Here is an 11,473-nt window from a genome sequence, read left to right as displayed (position 1 = left end):
ATTGCATTAGAAATCAGGAATTAGACATTTATTATTAAAGTCATGAAAACTACATCTAATACTGAATTGTAATTGGTCTTTATCATTATCACAGCTATGGGTTACACGGCTTAAAAACCGAAAGACACTCTCTATCAGTTTCTTCCTCGCTCCATCTCTATTTGTTTACAACTAATCAAACCGCCCTTTAACATAAAGACCGCTCTTTTGTCCGCATCGCGAAAACTAGTATTTCATTCAGGAACTACAAAACTATTTTTTGGCTGAGAGTCACTCCCTTAACGTCACTATAGACTCCACCCTGATTTACATACGACAGGTGTGTGCACAGGTGTGTGTTTGAGGTGCACTAGTTAACTGCTGGTCGCCCTGCCGAGCGGACACTAACCAGAACGGACAGCAACTTTTTTTGTTTTACTAAATCATCTTTGCTTTTATATCGCGGTTTGTTGTAGGTGATTCAAACATGAATGCGACTGAATTTCATCTGCCTCTGACTGAGTATGATTTCGAGCGTCACTTTGATGAGAGGTTTGCTATTGAATGGATGCAGGACAACTGGTAAGAACTGTATTTGATTGAATTGTAAATTCATCTGTGTCGATACACTTGCCACTGGTGCTTGGAAGTCCAACATAAAAAATATTTTTTCTGGTATTATGGTTTGTCTCTTTCAGGAAAACGTCGTTTTTGTTTGGTGCTGTGTATGTAGTTCTGGTGTTTGGTGGGCAGCACTTCATGAAGGAAAGACAAAAACTTGATCTACGTAGAGTGTTAATGCTGTGGTCCCTCAGTTTGGCCATCTTCAGGTGAGTAAAAACTAGTCTTTGCTTTATAGAGCATCAGCCCCCCTTCTTTTATTTGTGTACCAAGCATTTACAATCTAAAACAGGGACATTCCATAGACTTCTTTGTTTCTATATAGTTAAATATTATGACCTAACCCTGACAGAAAACTACATTTTTACAATTGCAACCTAAAGATGCTCACAAAAGGAGGTTTTGACAGATTTAGCCCACTTCTGGATACAAATTTGTCCCCTAGATGTGGTTATGTATAATGGTTATTACAGTTAGCTAAAACAAAAACATTTTTATTACTTTAAAATAAAAAGTTAAATCAAATAAAATATATAAAAACATTAAACTTGGTTCTTTTTCATTTTTTGATGTACTACAATAACTAAATAAAAATGAATAAGAACTATAGACAAAAAAATACTACTAAAATTTAAATGAAAGGGAAAATAAAATAAAAATCTCTATACTAATATGATACTAAGTACACACACACACACACAAATAAGTTTTCTTAGGACTAATCTTTGATCTGAACTTTTGACATTTAAAATGAAACTGCATATTTTGTCTCTTAATTTAGTGAGACTGACCGAGTTTCATTTTCCAGACAGTGACAATACTCAAAAAAAGAAAACAAGTTTTATGATCAAAGTGGTGTGTTGAAGTCTTAAATCTCAAGATGCTCCTTTGCATCTTGTGGCGTCATGGAGGTTTCACACCACCTTGTAGTTTTACTTTGCTGTTGGATATTAGGTTACATAACATATGGTTGTACCAATAGAAAACAATATCTATTGTTAACTGCAAAAATGCTGTTTGAAACATGAGCGTGCCACTGACACGTTTGTGAGATTTACCACTTCATGAGGTTTTTAAATCTTCAGTGGTTATTGTTTTCAAGTTGGGTTTGGTTTCATTCGGGTGGGGGAAGGTGTCTTAGTCCCATCTCAAGAGGACAGAGATGACAGCAAGCACAAAATAACTGTTTGCATGCTTGTGAAAAGAACAATAGAATACTGTGATTGGATGGCAGCAGTGACCTCTGGACTTTCACCACTTAGTGAATGTTTTGATATTGATATTGACCATAGCAAAGTTTCTATTTGACATGCCCAACATACAAGTCTTTTTTCCCTCCCCCGCCCCAGAGTTCACTAGAGGTCTGAATTGTTTATCATGAATACTATGGTTTTACAGCCATGATAGACAATAATCATATACAAATCTTGCTTTTTCTCTTTCAGTATCATTGGAGCGGTGAGAACCGGGTGCTACATGTTGTACGTTCTCAGAACCAGTGGTTTTAAACAGTCTGTTTGTGATCAGAGCTTCTACTATGGGCCGATAAGCAAGTTCTGGGCTTGTGCCTTTGTGCTAAGCAAGGCCCCTGAGCTAGGTGAGCCTTTTCTTATTCGTTTATTTTGGGATAAATTGCCAAAAATTACCATTCTGTTGTCATTTACTCACTCTCATGATGTTCCAAACCTGTATGACATTCTTTTGTGAAATGGAAAAGAAGATACTTTGAATGTTATAATGAAAGTCAGTGGGGTTCAAAACAACATTGGACCTCACTGACTTCTAATGTAAGGACCAAAAAAAAAAAAAAAAATATTGACACAATTTTAATTTTTAGGGAAAATTCTCTTTAATTGTTTGTAATTCTGCCAAATATTTTTGCACTTGTATTTTAACCGTTTTTACAAATCCTCACTTTTTCAGGGGACACCATGTTCATCGTCTTGCGCAAGCAGCGGCTGATCTTTCTGCATTGGTATCATCACATTACTGTGCTGGTATACTCCTGGTATTCCTACAAAGACCAGGTCGCTGGTGGTGGCTGGTTCATGACCATGAATTACACAGTGCACGCTCTCATGTACAGCTACTACACGGCTCGAGCTGCTGGACTCCGTGTGCCGAAACCCTGTGCCATCATCATCACTTCCTCTCAGATTGCTCAGATGGCCATGGGACTGGCAGTAAGTGCGCTAGTGTACCAATGGATGCAGGATGGGGATTGCCCTTCTTACATAGATAACATAGTGTGGGCTTCACTCATGTATCTCAGCTATCTGCTCCTCTTCTCTTCTTTCTTTTATAAGTCTTACGTGAAGGGTTCGAAACCCACAGGCATCAAAACTGAGTGATATGCAGCCCTGAGGTTTGAATATGAGATCTTATTTCTGATGTTTACCTTTATTAAAATACATATTATTCATTTCATGTTTTAAAGCAAGGTGAACAATGAAGATGTATATATTTTCAAACAACAGCCAGACTGTAAAAGCTATGTGAAAAGGACAATAGACTAGGGCAGTTATTCGTATATTATTTTGTAGTTGGTAGTAGCTGAGCAAAGTGCATCAAATACAACTCTTGAGCTTGCTGTTGAGAATTTAAACAGTTTTACGGGCCACAGTTTCTAATCTTGAAAAGTCCATGTTTGTTTACTCTTTGCAGACTTGATAACATGGCCTGAACCCAGCTGAAACATATGGTGTATGTTGTAGCGAGAGCCAAGATCCTTGTAGTCTGTGCTTGTAGTCAAAGAACAAGTGAGCAATTTGTGAAAAGCTTTCTAATCTAAATGTACAACTTGACATGTTTTAATTTGGCCACCCTTTCTAAAATTCATCCATTCTGTACATGCTCTTCTGGGTGTGTTTTTATTGCTGGATACTTGTTCAGTGTTTTAACCTCATGATGTCACAGAAACTTGAATTATCTGTGCTGACTGGTTGGACAGGTTCCCAGACATTTAAATGGGCCATTTTTGGCTGGAATTCTCTAGAAGAATGACACCCATGTTCTCGCTCTCATTCCTTACATGTTTTTGTCATGAGTTCACTGCAGCTCTGAAATTAGATTATAAAACCTGCTGAGGAACGATTGATATTCTCTCCTTCACCTTTAAATAACACATGGGTAGAGTTGGACTGAAATGGTTCCTTGACAGAACAGTTAACCTTTCCCTGTATACTATATTCCTGTTACTCGAGTCATTAGTAAAATGCACAGTTGTGTTCATATTTATCTTGTATATCACACAGTCACATTTTTGTGACAATTCATTTTCTGGTTGTGGGGATATTTATTTTTCCACTGAAATGACTATGATAAGGTTTCCATCTTGATCTTTTAATAAATGTTGTATTAGCCTGTGTGATAGTGGAGAAGTCCTTTGAGAATATTCAGTGGAATTATACACTCTAACTTGGTATCATCTGAAATGTTGCTGCTACCGTCCAAGATTTTTGTTGTTGTCTGTCCTCTGGTCTCACCTATCTGTTCCTGTTCAAGACTGTGAAAAACTTTGTCTACGTTTGCGTAAGGATATTTTGATTAAGAGATTTTATGACTTTGTCTTAAAATATGTTGGAGATGGAGGCCAAATAATTACTTTGTTTTATTAACAGCAAAGTTGAATGTAGTGGTACTAGCCTACATTACAAGGCATAGTATACAACTTCTGTATTTTAAAAAAGAAGAATGTAATGCAATAAAGGTGCCGAATGTAAATATTTATCTTTCCTACCTGAACACCTGTACAAGTTCTTAGAAATTATGATTATTTATTTTTGTCATTAAATAAAACTGTTTCTGTAGTTTGTGTGTGTGTGTGTGTATCAATCTGTTCAGTGTTATTTTTTTTTTTTTTTTTTTTTTTTATCAACTGACCGGTTTCCTGGGCTAAGCTGGCATATTTTACGCATTAACACATACTGTACATACTTTGTTGTTAACAGGAAGCTCTGTGATAGATGTAAACCTAGATGCAGGTTGGAATCTTTTTCATTCTTTCATTTCAATTGGGCCAGTAGAAGAAAGAGCTGCTCTAGTTGAATATGACTCTGGAAGCTTCTTCAGAAATGATTCCTTTATCACATTCTTTAGTCTCTGAGACAGAAACACTCTGGAACTGGGAGTATTCTGGGCCCATTTTTCCACTAGCAGACAAAAATGTGGTTAGGCACTAAACAGCCGTACATTGACCCCAGTATTCTTCATGACTAACCAGTCAGTAACTTGCCATTAGGTGACACTTCTCATTACCCCACAGGAATCATAGGTTAAGTGACTTGCTGGAGGGTACAGCAGTGGAGATGCTGTGAAATTGAAATCTTATTAACTCTTTAGTGCCTGGTTCTTCTATAACACACCACACACATGTATAGCCAGCAATGTTTTGTTGTGATGACATTTTTGTAGACCAACCAGGACGTTAGCATTACCCTGGTTCACACAAACCACAGAACCTAACATAATTTCAAAAAATAAACTCAATAAACTCTGTGACAAACCAAAGTTTATCATTCTTACACGTTTCGTTCATTATGACAATATACACAAATTAAAACATCTTTAGAAGCCTTAATACAATCAGAACCCTTACGAAAATTGACTATGGTTTTTACTAAAAAACTAACAACAACAAAAAACGGTTACTATTAATAGATAAACCATGTTTTGCAACACTAACCATAGTTTAACCATGGTATTTGTAAAACGATAGATATACAAATGGTAATCAATATGCCAAAAATAAATAAATAAAAATAAAACGGTTAGACCTACTGCAGTTTTACTATAATAAAACCACGCAAAGTTTTCGTAAGGGAAGTAAAAAGCTAAATATAGCTATAAATGACTTCGTCACCACGATTATAAAAGCTTCTAATACCCAAGTATCGCTGATGTAGCTGTTTTATGTTATAGAATAAAACATGAATATGCCTTGAGCTTGTTTTTAACCACAGACTTTTTCAGCATGTAACCAAAAACCTATAAAACGTTTTGGACTACAAAAACCCTAAATCCCTGCAGTACTCTATGGACTTAATGTATATGTTCACTTGAGTTATTTAGGCTATTTACATCATAGTTAATTTTTTTTATTTTTCGAGAGACATCCACCTTCTACAGGTAAAAAGTCAGCAATTATTTTATTCCCCCAAAATCAACTGCTATAAAATGCAGTGAAAATGTCATCTGTAATGTTTGAATGCATCTGATTTTAGAACTCAGTATCAGTGAAAAATAATGCCACAATATCGTAATGTTATTAAAGCTCAATGCTGCCACCTACTGTTCTACATATAGAACAACTACACAGGGGAGTTTACATGAGAACAAAAAGGAATGGTTTCAAATATGGGAATATATTTGCTTATGCACTTATATTAAAATAAATGTTCCAAAAGAGTGTTTTAGCAACAATGCCACAGAAAAAACACTCTGGGCTCCACGGAGAACCTTTAAAAGAACCATTACCCCCCAAATTTTTGGATTTTTTTTTCCACTATAAAGAACCTTTTGTACAATGCAAGGATTCCATGAATGTTAAAGATTCTAGATGCCAGTTAAGAACCTTTAAACAGAGTAGTGTGTACAAAAATAAAGTTGCCATGTAATTGTATACAGAACAAATAAACGAAAACTCTTAAGATTTGCACATTAATCTTAAAATAACAAAAGCTGATTGGATTTAGACTTTAGCAGAATGCAGTATCAGCTGAGAGGGTGTGTTTGATTAATGGGGGGATGTAATGCTACTTTTTGTTTTCTGATAAAAAAATAAAAAAAACACAACAACCGCAAAGACCTTCAGACATGATATACATTCAATGCAGTCTTGCCAAAACCTTTATGATCTTGCATCTTTTACATTCAGTAACCATTACTAAATGATATAAGAATACAAAATAAAAAAGATAAGATAAACCTGGACTTCACTTAAATTCTGGTAGCTAACCAGATGCCATAATTGATGGATATATTTATCTTGTCAGATATGGACTATATGTATTGAGTCATTCTGGTAAAATTAACTAGTCATCTATTATATTTCATGTTGGACTGAAAGGTCCCTTTGTGATTGTATGAGTTCAGTTTGCTTAAGTCTGGCTTAATTCAACAGCAACAGCACATCTAAACAGCTCATCTGCATTGACAAGCTTGGTTATCCTCTGGAGCAGAGAGAGGGACTGACAAAACTCACACGTGCAAACTGTCCTATTAATCATTCCACAGATCACTCTCCTTGTTTTCCTTGGCCTCCAAACATGTTACTTTTATGTTCCTTCTGAAAAGAGATCAGATGACACAAAGAGATATCCATTCAAAGCCTTTTGCTCAAACTTATGTTAAGCACATTGTTAATGTCTTTATTAGTTAATATTTTCTTGAGTCTATTGTTTCATCGATTACAATGCTTGAATGGAGAGCAATTACAGGGAAAGACACCATCCATTTACACACTTTTCCAATAAGTGTAATTCTGTGCCAAAACAATATTTCTGTACAGTCTGTTTATTTTTAGCCTTAATATATTAAAATATAAAATAAAATATATAGTTTTGAAACAAACAAATTAACATTTCACTTTCAAATTATTTTTAACTTTTTCAGTCACTTACTTTTATAAAAAAATATCATGAAGTTGAAGTCTTTATTACTTTTTTATGTAAGAATAATATAAATATATTATTCATATTATGTTTAAAATGGTAAATGCAATGCATAACCAAACAAACAATAAAATAAATACACTGTAAAATATGACATGATGATGTGATATGAAACGATGAGTGACATGATGGCAACTTATGTTAAATTTAAACATAAAGTTATATGAAATTCAACTTGACTTTTAAGTTGGTTTAATGTAATTTAAGTTGAAATGACTTGTAAAACCAAGCTAGTTATACTAAACAATTTAAGGCAGCAACTGAACTTTTAAGGTTTTAAGTCGAAATAGGTAGATTTATTTTCTTTTCTTTCTTTTTTTTTACAGTAAGATATATAAATAGCATGTTAATAACTAATAAAGCTCACAAATTTTTTCTCTCAAGGTTTTTGATTTTGAAAAGATATTTGATAATAAAGTTTTTAATGTTCTATTGTGCTTAGAAAGACAAAAATATTACTTGTTTTTTTTTTTTGACAAAGATGTGTTTGAATGCTTAATGTCTTGGGCCATTCCCATTTCATACATAATAAGTACTTCTAAATGGGGGAGGTGGGGGTGAAAGGGGGGTCATGGGATAGGGACTAGAGGGCACAGGTATAAAACAGAGCTTAAGGGGTCAGAAATCATATCCTTGAGGAGCATCAAACACAACAGACCTTCACTGGCAGCCTGAGAATCCTATAAGCCCTTTGGCCTCCAGGATGTGGAAAGACAACAGTATTGGTAAGCGTTACTGAATGGTGATAATTTTGATGGATTTAATATGCATGATCTCATAAGAAAATGAAGCTTGTTTTTCCACGCTTCTCCATCTCAAACCAAACATCAGGCACTGTTGCAGTTTTTCTGCTGCATATATTATCATTTTAAAGAAATATTCCTACACTGAATTGATGTTGTGTGTCTAATATATATTAAGTTTGTGCAGTTTAGTTTTCACTATAACTGAAAGATGAGAAATATGATGACTATGTTCAGCTTCACACTCATTTTTATCGTCTTTTTCAGATGCATCTGTTAAAATATCTGGAAGCGGTACTGTAGCAAGAAGTGCAAGTCGCAGGAAGAGAACAAGTTTCTCAAAGGAACATGTTGAGCTTCTTCGAGCCACATTTGAGACAGACCCTTACCCAGGAATCAGCCTCAGAGAGAGTCTCTCCCAAACTACAGGCCTGCCAGAGTCTCGCATACAGGTGGCTAACGTTAAAAACACACTCAATTTACTAGAATTTAAAGGGATATAAAGTATTTTTGAAGATTAAGTTACTTTTATCCATATAATGAAAGTCAGTGTGGACTAAAACAACTTTGGATGCTGTTAGTTTTTATTATACAAAGGAGACATTTAAAAAAAGATCTTTTGTGTTCCATAGAGGGAATTTTTTTTTTTTTCAACTATGCACATAAGGAAATAACCCCTTTTCTCCTTGTTTGTATCTCTTATGCATTTACAAAATCAGCAGATACACATAAAAGAGGTGAAGTGATATGCTAATAAGGCCTTATGTGAAAACATACTGTTTGCTGTCACTGATACCACTGTCAATATCTGATATGACGTAAGCGTTCTTGTGTTTATCTGTTGTTTAGTTTAGAAACCGTACAGCCTGTAAACAATAGAGATACCAGCACAGATAACAATCCTGACTATGCCACCATAGCTGAATGTCATCTCAAAATGATTAACCTGAATCTTTTGACAGGAAAGCTCTTATCTGTATGCACTAGATGGTTGAGTCTAATCTATCAACTGTATTCTTATGAGTCTGACCCTCTTTATCTTGATGTCTCCGCTCGCAATAGGTATGGTTCCAGAATAGGAGAGCTCGTACGTTGAAATGCAAGGGAGGAAAGAAGCCGCTGTGGCAGTCCGAATCACCGTTTAGTGCAATGCAGAATTCACCAGTTCAGCTACACTCTTCTAACAGCAACAACAGTGAGTCTGGTGCAGGTACTGGGCCTTTATGCACTCCACCACCAGCTTACCCCAATCATATTAAGCAAGAAATGGAAAGGGATGGACTTTATGGATGTGACACTCCATCTTCCATGTCGATCGGGGATGATTCCGGCTACTGCACTCCTTCATATGGACACCATCAGGCCAGAGCCATGAACGCTCAGTGCAGCCCTCCTCTGCTAAGTCCAGAGCATCAGATGCCTCCAAACTGGGCTGCGAGGTATGACAGGAGATCACCTATGAGTTCCATGTGGGGTCAGTATCATCTTGATGCCTATGGCTGCAATCCCAGCTCCATCCAAGGCTTTTTTTACTCTCCATCTGAAGAACACAACAGTCTTCAGCCGCTGACCCCTGTTACCCCAGACTCGGGCTGCTGGGAGGGTGGTTTGGAGGGCACTCCTACAGCTTCCAGCTCTTTTTGTGTAGATAACCTAGAAGTTCAGAGGATGGAGAGCCAACAGGAAGGCAGGATTCACCACGGGCCTCTGCCTGAGCTGCCGGCCTTGTCCCTACAGGAGATCCTGGGAGAGCTGCAAGGAGACTGGAGGCAGGGTGAAGGACTAAACAGCCACTCGTCTGAGGACAACCATGTGCACGGCTGAATTTTGCAGTGTACAATCTATTTATGACTATTTATTCAATGTATTTATTGACTAAGGACATGGATGAACAATTATGTATTATTTATCTGATCTGAAGGTAACAACATAAGAGATTTCAGATGTTTTCAGACTAAATTAAATGGGCTTTGTTCTTGCTATTTATTTAGTGATCATTGTAAAAGTATGATTATGCAGCTTTGTGTATATTGTTTATAGACATCTTTATTGACTTCATTTAATTGCTGCACTTGCATTTAAATAAAGATGTTTTTCCTTTCATGTTCTTTCAAATGTCAGATTTGTATGCAACTGTTCTGTATATGTTGCTTTTATTTCCGTTTTTTTTTTTTTTGTAACTTTAAATGACCTCAGTGCATTCAATGGAAACACTGATAATCATCAAACTATTCTGAGTAATGTTGCACAACTCAAAAGTTTCTGTCATCCATGAGGTGAAACATTTCTGCTTGATATTATCGTTTTCTGATCTAAATCAAATGTATACACTACCATTCAAGAAATTGAGGTTGGTAAGGTGTCTTAATTTTTATTTATTTATTTGATTAAAAATACACTAATAGTAATGTTGTGAAATATTATTACACACATTATTATTTGTATTAATTTTAATGTATATATTTTAATATGCAGTTTATTCCTGTGATGGCAAAGCTGAGAATTTTCAGCAGTTATTATTTCATTCTTCAATGTCACACGATCCTTCAGAAATCATTTTAATATGCTGATATGCTGCTCAAGAAACGATTGCTCTGCTTGATATTTTTCTGGAAACAGTTAATTTTTTTTTGTCAAGATTTTTTAATTAATAAGTTTAGCATTTTTTTTTTTTTAATTAGAAATTGTTTATAACATCATAAATGTCTTTACTGTTACTTTTAATCGATTTAATGTTTTCCTTCAAAATACAAGTATTAATTTCAGATTACAGCAGAATGATACTCTGACTCAAAGTGGTGTGTTTGATTAATGAGGGGTGAAATGGACCTGTCATCCATAAAAGATGTGAGATATTAGTCCCTTCAGGCAGACTCTTCACAAGTAACATTGTACAAACGTCGAAAGTCGTTATAGAATAAAGCATTCAAAAGATACAAAATAAACTAATAAATATGAATCTCTTATCAATAGCTCTGGCAAGCTCTGGGCGTGTTTTTAGAAAGAGTAATGTAACAGGAAAAGGAGATAAGTGATTTGCATAAAATGGGCAAGACCTGTTTGTAGCTCTTTGATCAACCAACAAGGGCGATTGGTTTGAAGAAGGGTGAAATTAGCACTAATTGGGTTTTGTGCTGTAGAAGAAAGACTTGCATGATGAAGATATATTTATTGTACTTTTGGATTGTTAATGTACAAATAAAAAACCTCTGGAATTAGAAAAAACAACATTAGAATGAACCCAGTAACAATATAAGGTCATATGGTGCACAGTGAACTCTATAGTTTCACATCTGGATTGTAGGAGTATGAACAAGGGCTTTTGATGTGGTTTCGCAATTCCCTGGTAACAGAAATATGTCTCCATTATCTGCTGGAGATGTCTCCACACTCTTTTTTCATCTACAGTCCTGCCAACAGCACTTTCTCTCCCCATAGCTCTTCATATCTCTACTCCCT

At 35.5% G+C, this 11,473-nt stretch overlaps 2 protein-coding genes across 2 annotated transcripts; both read left to right on the top strand.

The window, feature by feature from the left end:
* The first annotated feature begins 314 nt into the window (after positions 1-314).
* Positions 315-4,417, top strand: elovl6l (ELOVL family member 6, elongation of long chain fatty acids like). The gene is made up of 4 exons (XM_019076172.2): positions 315-561; positions 678-809; positions 2,046-2,197; positions 2,524-4,417. The coding sequence occupies exons 1-4, from the start codon at positions 467-469 to the stop codon at positions 2,949-2,951; spliced, it is 807 nt and encodes a 268-aa protein (XP_018931717.1). The 5' UTR covers positions 315-466; the 3' UTR covers positions 2,952-4,417.
* Positions 4,418-7,873: 3,456 nt separating this feature from the next.
* On the top strand, positions 7,874-10,114 carry mxtx1 (mix-type homeobox gene 1). The gene is made up of 3 exons (XM_042736153.1): positions 7,874-7,996; positions 8,282-8,466; positions 9,077-10,114. Exons 1-3 carry the CDS (start codon positions 7,975-7,977, stop codon positions 9,836-9,838), a joined length of 969 nt encoding a protein of 322 aa, XP_042592087.1. The 5' UTR covers positions 7,874-7,974; the 3' UTR covers positions 9,839-10,114.
* The last annotated feature ends 1,359 nt before the right edge of the window (positions 10,115-11,473 follow it).

Source organism: Cyprinus carpio, chromosome B13 (assembly GCF_018340385.1).
Source record: "Cyprinus carpio isolate SPL01 chromosome B13, ASM1834038v1, whole genome shotgun sequence".
Lineage (NCBI taxonomy): Eukaryota > Metazoa > Chordata > Actinopteri > Cypriniformes > Cyprinidae > Cyprinus > Cyprinus carpio.
Note: the sequence above shows the minus strand (reverse complement) of the source record. Positions and strands in the feature narration are given on the sequence as shown.